The 25,901-nt window shown below is 29.8% G+C and overlaps 3 protein-coding genes and 1 pseudogene across 3 annotated transcripts; all 4 read left to right on the top strand.

Moving 5' to 3' along the window:
* Window positions 1-3,165: 3,165 nt before the first annotated feature.
* LOC132946992 (SCAN domain-containing protein 3-like) lies at window positions 3,166-3,540 on the top strand. The gene has a single exon (XM_061017159.1). It carries the CDS (start codon window positions 3,166-3,168, stop codon window positions 3,538-3,540), a length of 375 nt encoding a protein of 124 aa, XP_060873142.1.
* A 7,811-nt stretch (window positions 3,541-11,351) lies between these two features.
* Window positions 11,352-14,851, top strand: LOC132946985 (uncharacterized; annotated as a pseudogene).
* A 37-nt stretch (window positions 14,852-14,888) lies between these two features.
* On the top strand, window positions 14,889-17,165 carry LOC132946980 (uncharacterized). Its single transcript, XM_061017133.1, has 4 exons — window positions 14,889-15,821; window positions 15,888-15,982; window positions 16,726-16,928; window positions 17,006-17,165. Exons 1-4 carry the CDS (start codon window positions 15,284-15,286, stop codon window positions 17,163-17,165), a joined length of 996 nt encoding a protein of 331 aa, XP_060873116.1. The 5' UTR covers window positions 14,889-15,283.
* Window positions 17,166-23,062: 5,897 nt separating this feature from the next.
* On the top strand, window positions 23,063-24,913 carry LOC132936706 (uncharacterized). Its single transcript, XM_061003467.1, has one exon. It carries the CDS (start codon window positions 23,063-23,065, stop codon window positions 24,911-24,913), a length of 1,851 nt encoding a protein of 616 aa, XP_060859450.1.
* The last annotated feature ends 988 nt before the right edge of the window (window positions 24,914-25,901 follow it).

The raw sequence follows: 25,901 nt of genomic DNA, 5'->3' as shown, positions 1-25,901 counted from the left end.
AATTCATACATTTAGGTCGTAAATGACAACGTTAATTATGACCAAATTAGGCAACGTTGCATCGCAAAGCTTATGATGGTGATGAAACGTAAATTATGTAGAGGTGTCAATTGCACAATTACATTTACATTTATAACATAATATAATAGATTTATATATAAAAATGGAGACAAAAAATTCGAAATTGCATCAGTTGAGAACGGCTGGGCCGATTTTGCTAAAATTTTTTTTAAATGATAGAGAATGTCGGGGAGCGGGTTTATAGCATAAATTATGGACCTAACTGATGTGAGTTAGAGATTTAGAGACAAAAACTGAGTTACACCGGTGGCGCCATCTAGCAGAAAAAAATATAAATAATATAAAAATAATAATAATAATAAATAAATAATACAAATATCGATAATAGCTGGGTTTGAAATCGATTAATATCGATAAAAATTGAAAAAAATAATATATTTTTATATTCTGGTTGATATACATTTTTTATTTTAGACACTCATAACTCTAAGCATAAAAATTCTCTCCAAAAAACAATGTCGTTTTTGATTGAAAAAGTTCTTAGATAACATAAAACGATAATGTTTCAAAATAAAATGAATAATGTGCCAACTATTATATTTGTTTACTCTAGAGTTATGATTGTCTAAAATAAAAAATGTATATCAACCAGAATATAAAAATATATTATTTTTTTTCGATTTTTATCGATATTAATCGATTTCAAGCCCAGCTATTATCGATATTTGTATTATTTATTTATATTATATATTATTATTATTATTTTATAAAGCTGTAGAGTTTGTTTGTTTGTTTGAACACGCTAATCTCAGTAACTACTGGTTCGAATTGAAAAATTAATTTTTTGTTGGATAGTCCATTTATCGAGGGAGGCTATAGAACACCACACTACGATAAATTAATAGAAGCCTGGGGAAGTGATCAAACAGGGATTTTGAGACTTACGGTGGAAATATTTGTTTATATATATGGTCGTTATTGGTTATAGAAGAAATAATTAATAGATAAAATATTTATTTATTTTTTAAAAAGTGTTGATTTTTTTTTAAAGAAATGATTATTTTTAGAAATAGTTGAATTTTAAGAAAGGATTAATTTTTAGAAAGGGTTAAATTTTAGGGGAAAATGTCAACAATTTACTTTTTACTTTTTTAAAAAGGGCTAAATTTCCTTTTTTACTTTTTACTTTTTTTATCAAAGTCATACCAAGTTTGTCGTTTTTACTTGGTATGACTTTGATACTTTAGAGTTAATTCATACACTTACGTACAAACAGCACGGGGTCCGCGATCTACCGCAGGTAGATTGCCTACCTGATAATAACTGCTGCGAATTAGAATTTTTATCTCGGGCAGCAGAAAATTTAAGATAAATATAGAATATCAAACACTGAATATTTAATAACGCATTGAACAAAGTTTGAGTCATATAAAAGTTTGTACATTTAACGGGTAACGAAGTGCACGGTATCAGCTAGTACATTTATAATTATTATAATTATTATTTTTATATTTTCATTATAACGCGGTGCGCGCACTATTGACAGTTCTGGTGAGCTAATTCATTACATATCATAATATAGGCATGAAGATCTCTGTATACCAGCGTTTCCCAACTTCTTTTACTCGCAGAACCTTTGTAAGAGCTTGAACGTTTTGTGGAACAACCGTATTTTTTCTATAATAGTAATGCATACATATGTTTTGTACACTTAAATGAGTGGGTTGTCGGACACTTCCGACACAAGAGTATCATTAATATAAAAAAAAATTAAGTAAAAACGATTTTAACATTTTATTTTGTTTATAACTATTCAAATATTTTAAATGTATATACGAAAGGTTAAAATGTATGGTTTGTCTGTCAATACCTTTAAGATGGATTCAACGAGAAGATTGGAATCTTTGCATTGTTTTCTTCGTAACTTTTTTAAAATCTGTAGTTATTTCTGAAAGTTGGATTCGTACGTCCGGAGCCGCGTTCAGTTGATTTAAAAATTTATTCTTGATCATTGTATACGCTGAAAAGCCAGTTTCCACAAGGAAGTTGCAAATGGCAATAAAATGGTGACAGCCTTTATGGACAATTGTTCGTAATCACTTTCCATGGAAATCTAGAACTCCTCAATTTTAAGTGACTCGAACTTAATTTTCAATTAAGAAGAAAATGTAATTTCAAGCAAACTTTCGTATTCATTTGATGAAAGTACTTTTGGCTTTTTCTGAATTGAAAATTGATTTTGTACCCACAAATTATCAGAAACTTTGTTTAATCTCGGAAAGTAGGAAAGTAATCCAGATTTTAAATTAATTAAATGGGCTTTAATTTTTTCTGCATTTATCGGTGTCGCTGAGCTCTCATTTTCATATAAGAATTTATTCAGGTTGGAGAAACATGAAGAAAAGGAATCAATTCGAATTCTCACTTCGACAAGGCAGAATTAAAACTGACAACAAGTATTTTGTAGGGACAAGACCCACTGGCCAACTGCTCGCTAATGACTGCAGAAAAGATAAATTAATAGCTAGTAATATAAATATACATATATGGATCGACAACCAACAATATTGTTATGCCGCAGTGTTTCCCAACCGGTGGTCCGCGGTACCTTTCTTCGTTTTCTATTAAAAATTATTTTTTTTTTTTTTAAACAGCGAAAAATATTTTATTTCTTCGTAATATACGGTTATCTTATCGTTGTTTCTGCCGACGACCGATATTTATTTTCCACTTTTATAAGTGTGTAGGTATCAGAGTAATAAATTATTCTATTATCGCGACTGATAATGATCATGTCAATTGCAAACATCGTTGCTTATATATTTATACTTAATGAGTACCGACAAATAACTGTTATGGATATTGATTCAGTATGCGCTCGTTATTCGTTTGACTACGACGCAGTACGTTTTGAAAGAAATTAAAAATTTATAGTTTGGTTTTTTTAATTGTTATGTTTTTGAAACCTAGTCGGACTTAGTCAAGAATATGTCACGAAAGAGGAAATAGGATGATAGTTATATTAAATATTGATTCACTGAAATTGAAGTAAATCGAGAAATAAGACCTCAATGTGTGATATGTACTGTTGTGCTTAGTAACGATGCTTTGAAACCAGCAAAGCTACAGCGGCATTTGCATACGATGCATCCTACGCTCAAAGACCAACCACCCGAATTTTTAGAAGGAAAATGTAAAAGCTTAAAGAAAATGAAACTAGGACCAAGTGGGGCGAATGTCGCATTATCACAGCAAGTGCTAACTGCATCATTTGAAATCTTCCAACTAATCAGTAAGTCAAAAAAAGCACACAGTATCGGCGAAACATTAATTAAGCCTAGCTTGCTAATAGCTGCGAACATTTTCGGTGAAGATGCCAAGAAAAAGATTCAAAATATGCCACTGTCCAACAATACTATAAAGGCACGAATTGGAAAAATGTCATGCGATATCGAAGATCAACTACTAGGTAAAATTAAAAGTTCCCCTTACTTCGCTCTTCAATGTGATGACTACTGACATTGCGCAATGTTGCCAGTTATTAGTTTTTGTGTGGTTTTTATACATTGAGGATAAGACCATAAAAGAAGAGTTATTGCTGTCAAGTGTACAGTAAAGGGATTAATGTAATGCAAATCATTAGTAATTATTGTGAAAATCATGATCTCAAGTGGGAGAAACTAGTTGGCTTTTTTACGGACGGAGCTCCAGCTATGCTAGGATGTCGTTCAGGTCTTGCAACATTAGTGAAAGAAAAAATCCGTCAACTTTAACGACACACTGCGTCATTCATCGGCAAGCGTTAGCTACAAAAACATTACCAGAAGAATTAGCTAATGTTTTGAAACTGGCAATAAAGTTAGTGAATTTTGTGAAAAGCAAAGCACTTAATACACGTATTTTCAAAAAACTTTGTGTTGAATTAGACTCCGAATACGACACGGGAATATGCTAAAACGGTTGTATTAACTAAAAGAGGAAATGAAAATATTTTTAAACGAGAAGGATTCAGAGTTACTTGAAAAGTTTAGTGATTTTGTTGAAATATACAATTAATATTAGTATTCAAACCATGTAAACACACGTGCGTGTACAATGTCGTTTTCTAATAGATACTTATGCAGCTACAATATAGCTGTGTAACACCTTTACTATCGCTTTCTATATTATATACGGATACGGGATGGTCTCGATTGTTCATATAAATAGGGCCTTTGATGTATGTAATAATCACTTGCACAGACGCTGTCATACCGAGTGTACGCGGTGTGTGCGTATAGTCACAGTTTAATTGTCCAGTTGTACGTTATTATATATTATACTTATACATAATCATATTGTTGTGTTATTACTTATTATATTAATGCTAACATCATTAGTCCGTCAAGCTTCACTTTCAACAGGTTATGGGCCCAGAACAAAAGCCCAGAACAATAGCCCAGGACATTAGCCCAGTCAATAACCAAGACATACAGTCTAGTGGATTCGTGATCGAAGCATTTTTATATCTGTATTTAACGCAGAAAACTACAACCAGTCGGAGATATCCTGGATTTCGGAAAACGGCGGAACAGTGTACATAGGTAAAGTTTTGTTATAAATTGTTATACAGGAAAGTATACGGGAAATCATCGGTCATGGAAGACACGGTGAAGATAACAAAATTATGTGCGGAAAACTGGTCGTTATGGAAGTTCCAGATGAAGGTCATTTTAAATGCCTTGGAAGTAGGTGAGATAGTTTCAGGTGAATGGACGAAACCAAGTCTACCTATAAAGAAGTCGGCAGGAGAAACCGACGAGGATGCCAAAGCACGTTGGCAAAGGCAGACAAACGCTTGGCAAATAGCGGACGGTAAATGTCAGAAAATAATAGTTACCTCAGTGGACGATGGTCCATTACAATATTTGATTAACTGTGAGACTGCATTGAAAATGTGGGAGAAACTGCTGAGTATTTACGAGCAGAAGTCTGAGGCAAGTATACATTTGCTTCAACAACAATTTTTTAGTTATTCAAAGGAGTCGACAGATGACATGTCGACGCATATTTCTAAATTGGTCAATTTAGGAAGGAAACTGAGAGTAGCGGGTGAACCAGTTACGGATAACATGGTTATGACAAAAATACTAATGACATTATCAAAAGAATATAATCATTTTTACAGTGCTTGGGATTCAGTCCCAACGGGAAGTAAAAATATAAATAATTTAACTAGTCGGTTGTTGATTGAAGAATCACGGGTTATCCAGATCAAAGGTGAAGTTGGTGAACAAGAGAAATCGAGTGCATTTCCAGCCAAATTTCAAAACAGATCCGATGGAAAAAACGGCAGTTATGGTAAAGGTAAAAAGCAATTTACTAATAAAAGTAATGTTAAATGTTATTACTGTGGTAAAATTGGTCATTATAAAAGAAACTGTAAGAATTTTCTAAGTAGTATGAAAGGTGGGAAAACCGGTACTACAGATACAAATTTAAATGCATTTGTAAGCGAGTCAAGGATAAATGAAACTACAACAGATACGTGGGTTTTAGACTCAGGCGCGTCGGATCATATGAGCGCGAACCTAGAATGGTTTACAAGTTATGAACCACTGAAATATACACAACAGGTAACAATAGGTGACGGAACAAATCTGTACGCAACAGGAAAAGGTAATATTAATATATTATCATACGTGAACGGTAATTGGAATAAAAATTACTTGGCAAATGTATTGCACGTGCCGGGATTAAAATTTAATTTATTCTCGTGCGGGTCAGCGTTGGACAAAGGTTTAGAATTAAGAGGCCGTCCTGGTAAAAGTGAAAAACATACAACGCTCAAGAGATGGCGTTGTGCGCCGTATCGCCGCCGTCGCGGCAGTCTGTAACCACGCCCATAGTCTACGCGACGCGGTCCGCGCGTAGTGACGCGGGAGAGGTACATTATTATTACACAGACCGTCGTTCAGGTTGTTTGGAGTCGTAGCATAAATTGTCACCCGTGCATTTCTTATATGTATACTGGCGCGTGAAACGTGGCTGCTAAATCACGAGCCGCGCCCTATTTATTAATTAAAGCTCCTGTTTACTTAGAAATTTTAACCAATAAATTAAGCATACAAATTATTATACACCATAACTCGATTTATATTTCTAACCCAATTACTTTTTTAAAATACATGTAAAATATTAATTTGTCATTACGATTAAATAGATTTTTTAGTAAAAGTGTTGCGTATTTTACGTTGTAACTTATAAGTGACATGAAGCAATTTTTGTACGATAATTTAATCTCCTAAATAAATATTAGCATTTAGCAACATTTTAAATAGTTTTGATTAGTAAATATTGATGTTATTTACTTATTTTAATTTTAAACATAATACCTACATAAAATATAAAGTTGATTGTTGCACATAATATTTAGTAAATAAATACCTTTAATTATAACTATAATTATTTATATTATTGCAATTTGCAGTACATATGTAAAAAAATAATCTGTATAAACTAAACATGTTCATTGTTCATATAATGTATATAAATTAAAATTAAGTTATGTATGTATCTTCAAATGTACAGAACACATGTACTGATATATAACAAATAATTGAAACACAACATTTGGATTAATGACAATTTATTATAATTGACCACTTAAATTAATGCTAGTGTTCATAGATAATGGATAACTGACGAACTATAATATTATAATATTATAATACTATAATATTATAATTCGCCTATGCTTTTATTTTATGAAATGTCATAATATTTACATGATATTATCTATGTAAAAAGGGCATAGTTATATATATATATAATAATAAAATAAAATATAATACAAAATTGCATAATACAAATTATGCAATTAACATTTTACGTATTTATTTTACGTTGTAATAAAAAAAATCATCCGTAACAATATTTACACTCATAAAAATTAATTTGTATACAAAATAAATAATTTAATATATTATTAAATACATATGATACAAATATTTTCATAACTTATTTTTTAAATAAAAATGGGTACAAATATTTTTTAATTTTTTAATTTTAGTGGTTTTAAACCATTTCAAACGGAATATTTGGGTAAATATTGGTTTTATTAGTATAACGCTGAACATTTTTTCTTTCCAAAGAGTCTTCATCAAACTCTTGGTTTTTCATGAAGTTATGCTTATGAGACCGGAGTATTAAATTATGGGTAATGCTAGAAAATAATCCTGCCAGAAGTTTTGTACTTCACCCAAAGGTTTGATATAAAAAAGTAATATTAATACCTGTGTCAACAATTGTTAATATTAATTTTACAACAAAGAATATTCCCATTAGCCCAGACACAAAAGTTCCAACTGTCGTAAACCAACCCCACAATTTAAATAACTTATCTTCTACCATTTTCCCGATCGTGTTTTCGTCTATCAAATATTTGAATTGCAGACCTTGGTTAGTCGTATCATATCCCATAGATTGTCTGATTATATTATTCGTAGCAGCTTTCACTTCTTGCGGGAACAATATATGCTGTTGAAAAGCTTTCATTGTGTCCTGTGTATATATACCGGCATTCATTAGGAAATCCGGATTTTTGTACGACCATGTCCAGGACGTAGCTGGCTTAAGCTTTTGTGGTTTCTTAATTTCCTGTATATTTGGTAGAATGGCAAACCAATCACCGCCCAATTCGAATGCAGGTGGTAGAAGTACATTGCAGTCTACCTGTGTTCCAAATTGTTGTAAAATATGTGTTTTGGGAGCCATAAATAATGTTTTGTTATTGTATAACACCGGCAGTTCATTAAAACAATTATTTTTTTGTGATATTTCTACGTTAACTTTTTTGCATTTTATCAAGTAAATAATTTCACTGACTTTTATTGCCGTAAACCCTGGTCCACCGCCCATTAAATACGCAAACTCCGAAAGACTAGAAGACGCTAATGTGAGTCGTTGCTCTAGTAATTTTCTTTCTAGCTCACATTGTTTTAGTATTATATCGTTATACAACGATGTAATTGTTGATTTAAAGAAATTTTCGACATAAACAAATTTTGTATTTATGTAGGCTAACAAATCAGTGTTTTGAGTAGTTATAGTTGTTCGTGTAAAATAATTTAAAAATGTAGGTTCTGTTAAAATTAATAACTGCATATGTTCAGTCTGAATAACTGGAATTCCTGTGCAGGCAAACGTTTTTTTGACTTTTTTTAAAGCAAAGACTATTTTGTCAGTCTCCACGATATAAGTGTATGTCTTTGAAATTTCATCAATAGTATTTGACGTAACTAATGACGCTGGTCCATCATATAGGACACTGAAATCGTGTTCTTCGCAGTTCATGTTATTGTTTGACCAGATGGTTTCACCTTTAAAAGCATCAATGCCGTAATTATCTGATAATTTAAGTTTTGTACCTGTTGGAAGTATAAGAATGTTATCTTTGGTGTTCGCTGTTGCCATACCTTCAGATAACAATATTTTAAATTTTGCTTGGACAACGACGTTTTCCCATTCCCCTTTATTTGATTTAAAATTTTCGCCTTTACAATTGCCATACTTATCTAGTGACCCTACCATTGTATTTGAAACATATGTTGTTTCGTTGATTTTTAAGTCTGTAACTACACTTCTTAGTGGAAAAGTATAGGATTGTTTCTGATGAACCTCTGAACATCGAGCACTTCCTAGTTCGATAATGTCAGAAAAGTATCCGCCCTCCACCACTTGCGCATCTTCAAACGCCGAGCATCTCGTTATAAAATAATCCACAGATATTAAACACGATTTAAAAATAACTGGATATGTTTCAATTTTTTGTAATAATTGTATTCGTTGTATCTGTTGCGTTTCTGTTGGTATTGGAATATCACATTTTTCTACTTCCAGGCTGTCAAATGAAGTGATATTTAGATTCGACCCTCCACAATCGTACGCAATAAATCCGAGAGTGGAATTTATGATGTTTGCAATGACTACAAATAGTACTTGGTTAAAATACATATTGACTGATTACCTAAATAATAATAACAGAATATGATTATTATACACAATTTTAAGTAATAAATATTCAAAGTATAAAAAAAATGTTATAACCAGGGCTGTGAATTTATTTTATTGAAAAACATAACAAATATTAATTTCAAATTTCATAAAATTCAGAATGAGCTTCACGAGCGTCTGAAGTTAGAATTTTGATAAAAATTATAATTATTATATATTATCGAGAATAATCGAGTTAAAACAAATAAAAATATTTTGAAAATTTTATCATGTATAGAAAATGCTATTACAATGTACTCTCGGTAACTTAAAGCTCACGGGAAAAAAAAATAATTTGACTTACTACAAATTTCGAGTTATGAAAATTGTAATGTGTTTTTTGTTATTTGAAGGGGAATTACAAATTCTAATTAAAAAAAAGCGGGTAAGTAAGTGGATGTCGCTCTGCTGTACAGTATGTTACAAATGGGTTACTGTAATGGATGGTATTAAATTTGAATTCAATAATATAATATCATTGTATACCAAAAACGATTCTGATCGGAGACAAGTTGACAGTCTAGGATATTTTATACAATATTAATTTTATTGTTATTATTTTAAAAAAAAATAGGTACCTATAAAATAAATTCCAAATTAATCAAATTAGATTAATAATTAATCATAATTATTATGTTACGTGGAACCTTGTTTCAAATTTTCAACGCTTAGCTATAAAAGTTAAATACTTCATAAATTTTTAACAACTAAAGAATTTGTAAATTTTCAATTAAATAAATTTTGTCAAAATTTGAACTTTAAATGGTTATAAAAAAAAACATGCCTGTTATAACATAAAAATAAGAATATCGGTACAACAGAAATTGAGTGAATATCTAATATTGTAATTCAAATGCTCATAAAAATTTAATTTGACTTTCCAGTAGAGATTTTTTATTTGATAAAAGTACAAAGACAAACTCATGAAGAATCTTGTTTAGAATTTTCAAACCTTAGATTTAAAAAGAAAATATTTCATGAATTTCTAACTCAAAATAAATTGCAAATTTACGTGATTTTTACGTATTTTGTCAAAATTCGAACTTTCAATGCTTATTAAAAAAAAAATTGTGACTATGTATTTTTAATATTTTTTAACTACTGTTGTGACAATATATTAGAAGCCATGTATTAAATTTTGATGCTTTTTTACCAACGAATAAAAATGTATTGTCATTTATAGAAAAAAAAACTAAAAAGATTGAAAATTTTAAATGTCTATAAATAACTTTAAAAGTTTTGAAAATTGTATCATTTATAAAAGATGCTACTATAAACATTTTGTGAAAATTTCATGTTTTTACGATAATTTGTTTTAGAGTTACAATATCTAAAATCGATTTTTAAAAAATTGATTTTGCGTAAAAATTCCCGTTTTTCCTTAATTTTTTTTTTGGTTTTTCCTGGTGCTTTTGAATTTCAAAAAATCCCCAATGCATCAAATAGATTCACTTTCCAACCAGAAAAGCTACTGAGTTTGAAAATAGAAGCATTATTTCGACAACTTATCGTGTACACACACACAAAAAAAAAAACACAACATTGTAAAATCAATACATTTATCGCTCCGATCAGAATCTAAAATGTACACTACAGAAAATCAGAAAAAATAGCCACTGCATTATAATACAAGTATAAAATATCTTACCTTATTTTTAGTGTTTCTGTTTGTTTTTATTGTAAAACGACGTGGATTCAATGTTGAGCTCAAATTTTGAAAGAACACTAACGACACTAAGAACTGCTGCAGTGATATTTATATATCATCATGTATAATTAAATATTTATTGAAATGATAATTTATAGTATCAAACGATATTTAACACTAATACGTTACATCATTTTATATTATAATATTATTGAAAATGATTCAATGTAGTCTAACGACGTGGTATTAATATTTTTTATGATAATTGCTTGAATCACTGAAATTATGAATTTAATTTGGGCATATTACCTGATTGCTGTAATAACCTAATGTTTTACAGATAACTAAACTTATGGGTTCATAATGTTCATTTTTAAAAAAATAATCTGTACAAACTAAACATATTCGTATAATCATTGTAAATAAAAATTAAATGCTGTTCGTTGGCAATCGCATCATAAATAAATGTCAATAATATAATATGTCATGTTTCCAGCATGATGAAAGAACAGAGTACACATTTAATTTATGTATAATAATTAGTTGCTGTTATCGCAAGTCTAAATTATTAAATGATTAGTATGTCATGTAAAGAATGATGTTTGTCGTTTTATTACAAACATTTCTTTAGTTTGGTATTAATCTTAGCATGTGCTTGTAACCGAAAAGTATAAGCCACTGCATGCGTTATAATATTATTATTTCGTCGTATTTTAAACTTAATTTTTTTCACTAAACTTTTGTTTTATTACGTACTCGTATTTTTTAACGTAAAATGGATCCATCAGAAAATAAAAAAATTTATAAATCAAGGAAGCCATCAAATAAAAAAAATCTGAGTTCACGAATGAGGTGCCTATTTGGAATACGCAACCAAGTATTTGAATAAAACATAAATAATTTTATTAAAAGTGAAATAATCATATAATTTAACCAGGGCTTGCATTTGAAAAAAAAATATTGTTTTACGTTATTTACAATCAAAACGTTATACAAATTTTGAGTTTATCGTTATTCAAAATTTAAACGTTATTCAACTTTTGTGTTTATCGTTATTCAGAATTAAAACGTTATACAATATTTGCGTTTAACGTTATTCATAATTAAAACGTTTTACAATTTTTGCGTTTATCGTTATTAAATATTTAAAAGTATTTAGATACCTGTTTTAAAAGTACACAGGCTGCAATTTAAAAGTATATGACTATGCCCTTTTTTGGGGACATAATTTCCCTATTCTGAGTTTTAAGTAGGTATTGTGTAATTTTATTTATTTAATTAAATGGGTTAGATAACCCAATTACATATTATTTACAAAATATAGAGTACAGTGATACAGATTAAATTACAATATACATAGTTCGTAAAGAAATGGAAACAAAATAAATGATAAACCAGTATGATGATAATTAATCTTAAGTTATAAGTGATAATGTATTATTGAATTTAATAAATTGCCTAGGCTCTAAGGACTTTATTATAAAATAATAAATATAAAAAAAAAAAATCATGATCATTATTTTGAAATTTTGAACGTATTATTAGGTTTTTAAATGTTAAAATTATTTAGTAAGTTTTACAATATTGTGCTTGAGAATATCATTTAAGCAGGAATCTATGTTTCAAACATATTTTACTCTGATTGTTTTGACATACTTTGTCAACATTTATTTTATACCTTCCTACAATTGACAAAATAATCAGAATCTATAATTTATGTTGTTAAAAGTTAAATAATATGTATTGGCAATATAAAAATGTGTACATAGCTAATATACTATAGAGTGTAGATAACATAGTATAATTTATACTATCTAAATTATACTTATTACCATATTACCATTATTAAATAGAACATTCACAAACAACAAAATAAATACCAATGATCACCGAACACAATAGTTGAATAACTTGAATGGTATAAATTCCGACCGTAGTACAGATAGTACAGTACAATATTATCAGAGTATCACTATTATTAGCTATTGGTAATTAAATTATTCTATTAATACCTTCTTATTAAATTTTAAAATAAATCCAATACGGGATCTCCCGGATAGGCCGGATACGGGATAAAATTAATTCTTGGCTCGAATAAATAATTGAATAATACTAAGTATTATTAAATAATTGGAAATTAATTATTTTGTTTAATGGAGTACAATATATACCGTTTTGCGTTATGTTTTGTTTAATGATATATCATATATTTTGTTAAACGTTACGTTTTGTTTTGTGTTATTTATTTATTTATGTTTATCGTTTTTCGTTATAATTACGTTTACAAATTTCAATCGTTTTTTATCAAACATAACGTTATAATCATAACGTTATTATAACGTTTGCAAGCCCTGAATTTAACACAATTTATTTTTATTTTTAAGGCACAATCCCGAAGTAATTGAACCTGTTGGAGAACCCTTTTTCTTAGGTGCTGATAATCAACCACCATGTTCGTCAAGAGAAACAATCAGGTATAAACTTTAAATAATTATATATTAGATATAGTATATCTAATATACAATTATTTAATTAAGTATTAATTAAATATATCTATTAAGTATATCTGATATACTATTATATGGATTAATGGATTATATGAAAACAACTAACTAGTTTTTTATTATATTATTTAATGATTTATAGTAATATATTGCCTTTTCAACTGTTTTGTAGTGAAATAACCAACTCGAGAGACATTGAAATTAATGATTTGGGTATTGAAGAAACCTTACATGACTTGGTGGCTGAAAAATCTATATCTAGTAATCGGAATATTGAGTATCAAAGCTCTGGTAGACGAATAGTAGATATAAATTACGTTTTTTATCAAATTAAAAATAGTAATCACCAAGGGCCATTTGATTGTTCATTTTTAAACATGACGTTTATTTCTGAAAAAAAACATGGATTCAGATCAACTTTTAAGTTTAAATGTGATGTTTGTAATATTATTACGTTCATTGACTCGGAAAAATCGAAACCAGAAACTTATTTGCCAATTAACGAAGCCAGTGTCAGTGGATCGATATCAGCTGGAATTGGATATACGCAACTGTCTGAATTGTGTGCGACAATGGATGTTCCATGTATGGCGTCGTGTAGTTATCTATTAGTTCAAGAATTTATCAACAAAAGAATTCACGATGTAGCGGAAGCACAAATGAAAATTGCCGGTGAAGAAGAACGTCGGTTAGCAATAGAAGCTGGATCTGTAGATATTGATGGGATACCGATGTGTACAGTTGTCGCCGATGGACAATGGTCTAAGCGCAGTTACAAAACTAAATATGATGCATTATCTGGAGTAGTAAGAAATGTACATATTAAATCAATTTTATGAATTTTAATTTATATTATTTTTAATTTCAGGCGACAATAATTGGTTATAGATCGAGAAAAATTTTGTTCGTGGGTATTAGAAATCGGTTTTGTGTAATTTGCCAGAGGGCGAAAAATAAAAAAATACATCCTCTTGAACATACATGTTTTTTAAATTGGACAAAGGGCGCTACAAGTATGGAAGCTGATGGTATTGCTGATGGCTTTAAACAGAGTTTAGATATGCATGGTCTAAAGTACAATAAACTAATAGGTAAGTTACACTATATGTTTTTCAATCGTGCATATTTTTTCAACTACCTATATAATTTTAATAAATTTAATAAATTCCTAATAAATATGATACAAATTCTAGGAGACGGAGACTCTAGCGTTACAAAAAGATTAGCTGACATAATGCCTTATGGCCCTAGACTACAAGTAATAAAAATAGAATGTCGCAACCATTTATTGCGAAACTATGGAACAAAATTAAGAGCTATGACGTTAAATACTAAGTACCCGATTTCGTTAAGAAATCATATAAAATCAAATATATTACGCTTTAGATTTTCAATAACTAAGGCAATTGAATATCACAATAGTTTACTAGATCAAACAGATTACCAAAAATCAGTAGGCAAGTTGATTATTCAGATATATTATTTTTTTTTCTAACATTATATATTAACACAACTATTGTATTATAATATTATATATTCATATATTATTTAAGGACTACGGCAAGATATAAATAACAGTTTTCGACACATGATCGATGTGAGTCTTACTTTTGTAAGGGTCCGCAACCAAATGAAAAAAATATGATCGAAGACGCAGAGCAATCAGGGCTTGTGAGCGATATATCCCAAATAATATCTCGCTTAGTAGCAAACATCGATAGTTTACTGATGAATGTTGACAATAACGTGTGTGAACAATTCAATAGTGTAATTAATAAATATTTAGCTGGTAAAAGAATAAATTATTCACAAAGAAATTCATATAATGCTCGAGTAGAAGCTGCGGTTATATCCTGTAACTCAGGTGGACAATTTCTTCGGTTGATGCATAAAAATATAATCAATGAAATAAGTCCAGGTGAATACTATACAACATTTATTATTATTTTAAACAATTTGTTGTATCTACCTAACATAATAATAATGGTATTATTAATTACATTTATTATACGTATTGGGTAGGTATAAGATATTGTTATATTGTTATAATGTTATTTATACGAAATATTTACACAAAATGCATATTTTTTCTATAGGAGAAATAGGAAAAAAATTCCTTAAAACTAGTGAAAAGAAAAGATGCCAACCAAAATCTAAAAAACTTCTTTTCTCCGGAAATCTAGAAAAAAGGTGTAATAAAGGCCCGGATCAACATTATGGTTTAGCTGAACCATTACCGGACGATAATATTTCAAAGGAAGTATTAGAAAAAACAAAAGAAAATTTTATAAATGCATTGAAGTTGGACAGACGTGAACGGTTAGCCATTGAAGAACAAACAAGGGAACAAGCAAACTCTCAAATTTGGCACATTGAACGCAGAAATCGGCTCACGCCGTCAAATTTTGGCTGCGTTTGTAAACTTCGGCCAACTACGTCATGCAAAAATACTGTTTATAGTATAATATATAGAACATTTTCTTCGAAAGCAACAGATTATGGTAAAGCCACCGAACAACAAGCTATCGTCGCTTTGGAAAAAAAATTAAATTGTAAAGTGAATCAATGTGGACTTATTATTGATGAAGATTTTCCTTATTTAGCAGCTTCTCCTGGTAAACTATATTACCTATATCACTAATTCAATAAATATTACTAATTTATTTTTTTATATTTTATAGACGGTCTTGTCAATGATGATTTTATAGTTGAAATTAAATGTCCATTTGGAGTAAAAGACACTAAAACATTTTTAGAAGCTATAGACAGTAAAAAAGTAAGTGTATTATGTGTAGTAAGTGTATTATGTGAACAAAAAATGATTCTCTGATAACATTTAACTTGATATTATACTTAAAAGTTTCAGATTTCCACGTAAATGAATTTAAGAAAACCGTTATTCTCCGTTATAATATATAATTAGTAATTTCGTTTAAAATAATTATTAAAAAAAAATATATATATCTACTGTATGTAATTTTTAAACTTATTTCTTACAGACTAACAATATAAACTAATTATGAGAAACCTTGTTTTAAATTTTCATTTCTTATAGCTAATTGAGTATTTTATAAGTTTAATATAGGAAATTAATTTGTCAAAATTTGTACTCCAGAAACTCATAAAATATTATTAAGAATTTACGCTCAACTTTTTTTTTTAATTACACATCTCCAATAATTTAAAAACAAAATAATACGAATTAAATTTTCTTATACCTATGAGTAGCTTCAAAAGTGTCAAGATAATATGAAAATGTCATAGTGTATAGAAAATGCTAATATATTAATAAATATACCATGGATTTACCATGGTGTAAAAAGTCCAATTTTTATTAAATTTTTTTCTGTTTTTCACGAAACTTTTGAAAACTATCAAGAATTTTCGTATTTGAAAATCAAAGCATTATTACGATTATTTATTATGTGGATAGACACAATAAATTAAAAAAAAACACACTTCGTTATAAATCAATACATTTATCGCTCCAAATGTTCTAATTATAATATTTAATTTCAGTTATCATTCTGTCGTCTCAGTGAAAACGGTAAAATGGAATTAAAAGTGGATCATAGTTACTATTATCAAGTTCAGGGACAAATGCGAATTTCAAAACGAAATTTTTGTTATTTCGTCGTTTATTCGGCAAGTTGGATAGAAATACAAATAATTACTTTCGATGATGCTTTCTGGCAAGACAAAATGATTGAAAAGTTAAAAATGTAATTGAACTTTAATTTTTAAATTATAGTAATTTAATTTTATGTAATTATATAATCATATGCAATTATATTTTCAGATTTTATACAGAATGCTTACTTCCAGAAATAGTCAATCCCCAGTACGGAAAGAGGCTGTTGATAGACGACATTTTAGATCCTCAGCATATTTTGGAAAATATACAAGCAAAACGGCAAAAACAGCATAAGCAAAATTACATCAATGAAAAAAAAAATTGAAACTTTTTCTAAATGTCGACTACAATAATTAGTATACAATGATGTTATGATTTGGTATTATTAAACATAGGAAGTAAGTAAGGATGTAGCAGTTAGTAAACAAATTAGAAATGTAGTATTTATAAAACATTTAGAATTATGAAATTGAAATGATTATTGTAAATTAGTGTAAACAGGTACAATCCCGAAACTGCGAGTAAGCACTTTTTATATAGGAGGGATTGTCCTACAGAAGTTTAGATATAAGGAACGTTAAGATTGTAAGACAGGCAGTGGAGAATGGAGATAGTGCCATTGACTGTACATGTTCAGAACGCAATAAACTTTATTAATTGAATATTTGAACGTGTGTTTGTTACTTTATTTACTAAATCTATATACAAACTCCACAAGTACGAGGCTACGGTCAACCGACTTGTAACATTGGTGGCAGCGGTTCAAAAGAACCATTAATTCAAACGAGGCGCGTTCATTCAATCAGGGTGAGTTAAATTGTTATTGAACCAGTCAAGGTGCATAATTCCAGTCAACTACGGATCATTCCACTCAAGTACAGAGCATTTCATTCAACTACAGAGCATTTTCATTCGACTACAAGGCATTCCAGTCAACTACAGAGCATTCCAGTCAACTACAAAGCATTCCAGTCAATTACAGAGCATTCCAAACAAATTCAGCATTCAACTTTTTCAAGGCAACAGAGAAACAACTCCGATAATGTTAAATTTATTGGTATTGTAAGTTTGTTATTTTTATATATTGTATTGTAAGCATATCTATATTTTTCTATTTATATTTAATTAATGAGCAACGATAGTAGTAGTACTAGTAGCATAACACAGAGCGATAGTGAAGACAAAACATTTGTCCCAGATAGGTCATTTGATTCAGATGATAGTAGGGCAAGTCAAACGACATTAGGCAGGGATAGCGTTAGTAACCAAGTAGAAAATACAGTGCAGAATCAGAGTACTTTATTAGGACTTCAGAATCCTGACACCGGTAGAAACACATTACATTTGCCAATACAGCGTAGACGGTTAGGAGTACCAGCAGAATTAAGTTCAAACATTGTTAAGGAAGATATTTCTTTTGATGGTAGTACTGAATCATACAGTTTTGTACCAAATTTGAGTCAATCGAGTACTGAATTAGTAAATATGAGTGTAATTACTTCTTTAGAGGCAGCATTTCGAATATTACCAAAGTTTGACAAACAAGACTCTGAAGGCTTACATAATTTCATAAAGTCATCAGAATTTGCTTTTTCATGCATTAGTGAGGAGTTAAAACCCATAATATTAGGGGCAATAGTTGCAAATTTAACAGCAAAAGCAGCTCAAGTTGTCCGATTTAAAAAAATTAATTCATGGGAAGAATTGAAAACACAGTTAAAAAATTGTTTTGAACCACAACATACTTCCACACATTTGATGTTAGAATTGACCACAACTCGTCAGAAATATGATGAAGAAATTAGTACATTTTATAGCCGGTTAGAAAAGCTATTTCATTTGACGTTGAATGTTCAAACCAAAGATAAAACTGCAGCAGTGGCAGAAGTCATAGAGGGAATTTTAAAAACTCAAACATTAAGTATTTTCATTGAAGGACTAAGACAACCTATAAAAATGTTAGTAAAGGCAAGTCGTCCGAGTACAATAGAGGAAGCATTTGCGGTGGCTCAACAGGAGGAAACGTCATACAAATCAGATAAGGAAACACAATCAAAAATGCCGAAGCAAAATACAGCGAAAATTACATGTTTCAACTGTGGCAAAGTAGGTCACATGGCCAAGGTATGTAGGTCAAGATCAAATCATCAATTTATAAAACAGCCACAAGAGAATCAAAAGAACGGGGTTACGAATACTGGGCAAAATTCAAAACCAAACAATTGGTCAGCAAATATTCATCGGCAAACTGCAGAAAGTAATAGTGCGATTAATAACAAGGCTATTGTTTGTAAATATTGTAAGAAACTAGGTCATGAAATTGGAGTATGCAGGAAATTAAAATACAACAATGAGAAAAGAGCTAGTCAGGCAAATTTAAGTTCAATGTCAGAACCATCAACTTCGGGAAACGAGACAGGGTCGATTCAGAGCGGCGAACGATCGGTCCAGGAAATCAAAGCAACAGCCGTAACATTTCAAGAGCATTTAAATTAAAGGCTCAACTTTTTAAAGATCACATTATATGTCAGGCTACGGAATTCGTTAATCAGGAATCAAGATTTTTACTTGACACAGGGAGTGAAGTAAATATAGTAAAGTTATTGTCATTAAAAGATGACGTAAAAGTTAACGAAAGAATTTTATATCGATTAAAAGGGATTAATGAATATTTTGTGAACACAATTGGGTCAGTAAATATAATGATAAATTTTGGAGAAGAAAAAAGACAAGTAAGGTTTCAAGTTGTTAATAATAATTTTCCAATACCTCATGATGGGATTTTAGGTAAGGAGTTTTTAGAGGATAACAAGATAGCAATTGATTATTCAAAAAATGAGATAACATCAACACTTAATGAAGACAATTTTACAGTGGTAAATCAAGACATTCCGCATGTAGATAATTTAGACATTGCAGTAGTACCACCGAGATCGGAAATGATCATTCCAGTAAAAATTACAGATAATCAAATAAAGGAAAATGATACAGTGATTATATATTCACAAGTATTGCAAAATCGAGTTCAATTTGGTAATGTAATTACTAAAGTGAAAAATCGGCAGGTGTTAACAAAAATTGTCAATCAAAATGAAAATTCTATTAAGTTACAGCCAGTAGATTTGAGTAATTTATTATATGAAAAATTTGAAGAAGCGAACATACAAGTGTGTACTAAAACTATAGGAAGTCGGAATAATGAAAATCGGTTACAGTTATTGGAGCAGTCGTTAAGATTGCAGCATCTCAATAAGGAGGAGTACCAATCATTAAAAGATATATTTAATCAGTATTCAGATGTTTTTTTATTAGAAGGTGACAGGTTGGACGGGACATCAGCAATACAACATAGAATTAGAACAACACCTGATATTCAACCAATTTATATTAAACCATATAGGTTACCACAGAATCACAAAAAAGAGATATCAACGCAGGTAGATCTAATGGAAAAAGATGGAATCATTACAAAGAGTACTTCACCTTGGAACGCCCCGTTAATAGTGATACCAAAGAAGGTCGACTGTTCAGGGAAGCAAAAATTTCGTATTTGTGTAGATTTCAGGAAATTAAATAATGTTACGATCGGAGATGTGTTTCCGATTCCTAATATAAATGATATTTAGGATCAACTAGGCAATTCTAGATACTATACGACCTTGGATTTAGCGAGCGGATACCATCAGGTGTCGGTACATGCAGATGATAGAGCTAAGACATCATTTTCGACAGATAAAGGACATTATGAGTTTCTTAAAATGCCTTTTGGATTAAAAGGAGCACCAAGTACTTTCCAAAGATTAATGAACACAGTGTTATTAGGAATAAATGGAATAAAAGCATTTGTATATATAGACGATGTTATTGTATATGCTCATGATTTAAGAGATCATAGTGAAAAGTTAAAAGAAATTTTTCAAAGGTTCAGAGATTATAATTTAAAAGTACAACCTATGAAATGTGAATTTTTGCGTCACGAAGTTATATATTTAGGTCATATTATCACAGAACAGGGATTGAAACCAGATCCATCAAAAATTCTGAGTGTAAAGAATTTTCCAGAACCAAAAAACCAAAAACAATTGAAAAGTTTTTTAGGTCTGTCAGGGTATTACCGTAGATTTATAAAAAATTATGGTAAGATCGCAAAACCGTTAACCACATTGTTGAAAAGCGATACACTATATGATTGGACAGATCTTTGTCAACAGGCATTTATAACATTAAAAGATGCATTGGTGAGTGAACCTATTCTTAGTTATCCAGATTTCGATAAACCATTTAATGTAACATGCGATGCAAGTAACTTTGCAATTGGATCAGTTCTTTCACAAGGTAAAATAGGGGAAGATTTACCAATCGTATACTCATCAAGGGTACTGAATAAAGCAGAGCAAAATTATGGTACGACAGAAAAGGAGTTGTTAGCTATCGTATGGAGCTTAAAACAATTAAGACCATATTTACTGGGAAGAAAATTCTATATATTGACAGATCATCAGCCTCTCAGATGGTTGGTTAATCACAAGAATCCAGGATCAAGGTTAATGCATTGGAGATTAGCAATGGAGGAATACGAGTACGAAATTATTTATAAACCAGGTTTATTAAATACTAATGCTGACGCTCTCAGTAGAATACCACAAATTATGCAAATAGAAGGGGAACAAGTAGTAAGCAGTACAACATATAATGAATATATGGAGTATATTAAGACAAATATAGTCCAAAACTTAAATATTATAGAAATAGCAGGTGATATTTTTGAAGACGAACATTCGCATCTCGTACATTATGTATCACGGGAATTGACGTTAAAGGAAGGATTGGCACTGGAATTCCGAAGACGATTCGGGAATCTGGAAAGTAATCAAAATAAAAAAGTTACAGATTTAGTATATTTAAAAAAAAGTAACCGTTATATAATATATATGATTTTATCGGAGAAAGGAAAAAGTCCAATTACTTACGAAAATGTGTATAATTGTCTACAGAATTTAAAAACATTTTGTTTAAACAATCAAATTGCAGATTTAGCAGTATCAAAAACAGGTGATCAAATTTTTCAGCTCGATTGGGCAACAGTAAGAATAATGATAAGATATTTGTTTAAAGGCACTAGTATAAAAATCAAAATATTTACACCGAATGAACTTACGGATCAGGAAAAAAGAACTATTATAAAGGAAATGCACGAGAGTCCTTTGGCAGGACACAGAGGGATTTCAAATACAATAAAAAAGATTAAAAAACAGTATAATTGGCCAAGAGTGGCAAGAGAAGTAACAGATTATGTACAAAAATGTCAATCATGTCAAAAGAATAAAACTTCGAATAAGCATACAAAGCAACCGATGGTTATCACTTCCACGGCAGACAAACCATTCCAAAAAGTATTTATGGACATAGTAGGACCACTTCCTGTTACACACAAAGGAAACAAATATGTACTTACAATGCAAGATGATTTAACAAAATTTAGTATTGCGACACCTATGGTATGCCATGAAGCTAATACTGTAGCGCATAGTTTTGTGAACTCATTTGTTTGTATACATGGAATTCCAGAATCAATAGTATCTGATCAGGGAACAGAGTTTTTAAGTAAAATTTTTTCAGAAGTATGTAAGCTATTAAAAATTTCTAAATTCAACACAACACCGTATAGACCACAAAGTAATGGAGCATTAGAGAGAAGTCATTCAACATTAGGGAATTATTTGCGACATTATGTCGACAAAGATTTAGCAAATTGGGATGAATTTATTCCATATGCAATGTATGTATATAATACAACAGAGCATGAAACAACAAAATTCCAACCGTATGAACTACTGTATGGATTTCCAGGGAAAATACCTACATCGTTAAAGAAAACACCTGAACCAAGATACAATTATGAAGATTATAATTATGAGATTAAGCAAAAATTTCAACAGTCTTATGAAATTGCAAAACAACGTATAGTGAATACAAAAGAAAATACAAAAGGTCGATATGATAGTAAGGTTAATCCACTTAGGTTAAAAATAAATGACAAAGTATGGCTTATGGAAAAACAACAAAAAAATAAATTAGCACAAAAATGGTTAGGTCCGTATGTAATAGCAGAAATAAATAATAATGAAAATGTAACAATCATTAGAGGAAAAAAATTAGTTAAAGTACATAGAAATCTATTAAAACTATGTAATCAATAACATAAAAATAAGTAGTAAACCAATGATATCTTATTATTACAGGATATTAATCATACAACCTATCATGGCAACAAATTTAACAGAAAATTATCGAATAAAGGAAATTGAATCACCATCAGGAATTGTTTTTAATCATTTGACAAAAATAAAAACAACAAATTCAAAGTGGAAATTATCAGTCTATGTGAATTTAACCACGTATGATGGTAATTTTGAACGAATTAAGAAATTTCAAAAGGAAACAATAAAACATTGTTTAAAAATTGCAAAAAACACAGAAATAGTTCCAATAGAGCACTTGGTAATTTGGTCGTATTTATGCGAGCAATTTAATACAACAACAACATCATATATCCATGATATAGAGAAAACGCGACAACAGATAAACTATGCCGTTAGTAGAAACGAACGCTATAGAAGAGGATTGATAAACGGAATTGGTAGATTATCAAAAACATTATTTGGAATATGTTCGGACGAAGATTATGAATTTTTTGATAAGAAAATAAGTGAAATAAGCGAAAAACAAATTAGGGTTATTCACGATATGCGACAGCAAACGCGAATAGTACAGTCAACAGTACATGATGTAGACCGAGCAATGGTGAAGATACAACAAACTGAAACAGCGATAATAAGTAATATAAACAAGTTGGAAAGTAAAGCAAACCAAGTAGGTAAATTGATTAATGAAATGGAAGTTAGACAAATAATGAATGAACAAACTGAGGAATTAAATGTTTTGTTAACACAACATTCATTCCAAACTCACAATCTAGTAGCAATAGTAAATACAGCACAAGTAGGTCATATGCATTCTAGCATTATTTCGGCGACAGATTTTTTAGCAGAGTTACAACAAGTGAGAATACAATTAGATTCAAGAGAGAACTTCGCTGAACAAGTCACAATACAGAATGTACATAAGTTAATGAAAATGAGTAACTTACAAGTAATAAGAGTAGCAGATACATTGATATTCATAATAGCCATTCCGATAGTCGATACAAGGGAATACCGCCTATACAAATCAATACCATTGCCTATAAAACAGAAAAAGTCAGTATATGCGTTAATTCAACCAACGAATAAATACTTGGCCATGTCAGAGGATAATGTGTATTCAATATACATAGATGACATAGAGTTAAGCAAATGCATACATATGCAAGAATATTATATTTGTTCGAACACTCAGACGCACTATATTCAAGAAACGGACAATTGTGAAGCGAAATTATTTAGTAGTCAGGATAAAGATGTAATTCCAAAAGCATGTGAAATAAAAATTACACGTATTCAAAAATTAGTGATACACAAGTTAGATAACGAAAATGTTTGGTTGTACACGGCAGAACAACCAACGACAATCAACATTGATTGTGCGAGTGGAGAGCCAGTGTTGCAAACCTTGCAAAACACAGGTACAATCTCTCTCACGTATCCGTGTCGTGCGATAACAAAAGAGTATGAGCTAACCCCCACCAGATCAATAGTAACGAAAACATCGTATGATTTCATTCCGAGAGTGAACATAACGGCTAATATGAAACAATATCAAACTAATAGGATACAGGATGATTTTCCAAAAATAAATAATTCATATTATCCCGATTTTCATTCATTAGCAAATAACGCAAAACAATTAGATTTATTATTACAGTCACAAATAGATGATACTATAGAATATGTAACTGTATCTAATATAACATACGTAACAGTAGGAATAGGTATAGGTATATTAGTGTTAATAATTGTAATAAGTAAGATAAGTTTTAAACTGTATAAACAAAATAAAGTGTCAATGAGTTATATAAAAGCATTGGTCAATACAAAATCAGTAGACGACATACAATGCGTAGAAATTAAGTAGATTTAAGATATAATTATATAATGATTTATGAATGTATAAAATATTTATTTTTATGAGTTTTATATATACCATCATACTTTATATAATATGTAATTGTGACAAATTCCGACTATCAAATTATGATAATAGTCTGAAAATTATATATAATTATATATATAACTGTAATTATGTGATAATGTAATTTGTTTTATCATATTTTGAATTACGTTCAATCCGTTTATATATTAATTTACTATCAATAAATAAATAAATAAAATATAATCATCTGTTATATTATATGTACTGTTTACTAATTATAAATAATTACAGTATTTGACTGCTTTATAAAAATAATTCATATGATTAGGGTCTAGGGATTAAAATGACGAATTGCTATAATTTATATAAGTTATCGAATTACGTCGTACATTATTAATTACTCTGGTAATTTTATTCAACAGCTTTTTATTTAATTGCATGTATGTAAGGTTTTTTTGTTATACAGATTTAAATTTCATATTTGTTTGGTCAACATTAAAAAAAATAAGTTTATCTTCAAATTAATAATTTGTAATCTGGAATATGGATGGATGAGTATTTGGTGAAATGGGTCTCCGTTATAAGAGCGATGTCTATACGTTTATTGTGAAGTACTGTTTCAAGTTCATTAACATGATTTTTAAGACCATTGGCATCACCCAGACAACACGGCGCATGGTGGAGTTGCCATTCTAATAAAATCGTCTATCATCTATCAATCTCTCCCAAACTTTTGTCAACCTTATTTGCAATCCTGTGCCATAACTATTAAATTAAATAATATTCCTATCACCATTGCGGCAATTTACTCGCCTCCTAAACATAAGATAACAAATCAAATCTATTCAGACTACTTTAATACAATAAAACACAATTTTATAGTTGGAGGTGACTATAATGCTAAACATCTGTCATGGGGTTGTCGAGCTAATAATCCACGTGGGATTGTCCTCCAAAATTTTAGCTCAAC

Source organism: Metopolophium dirhodum, chromosome 1 (assembly GCF_019925205.1).
Source record: "Metopolophium dirhodum isolate CAU chromosome 1, ASM1992520v1, whole genome shotgun sequence".
Lineage (NCBI taxonomy): Eukaryota > Metazoa > Arthropoda > Insecta > Hemiptera > Aphididae > Metopolophium > Metopolophium dirhodum.
Note: the sequence above shows the minus strand (reverse complement) of the source record. Positions and strands in the feature narration are given on the sequence as shown.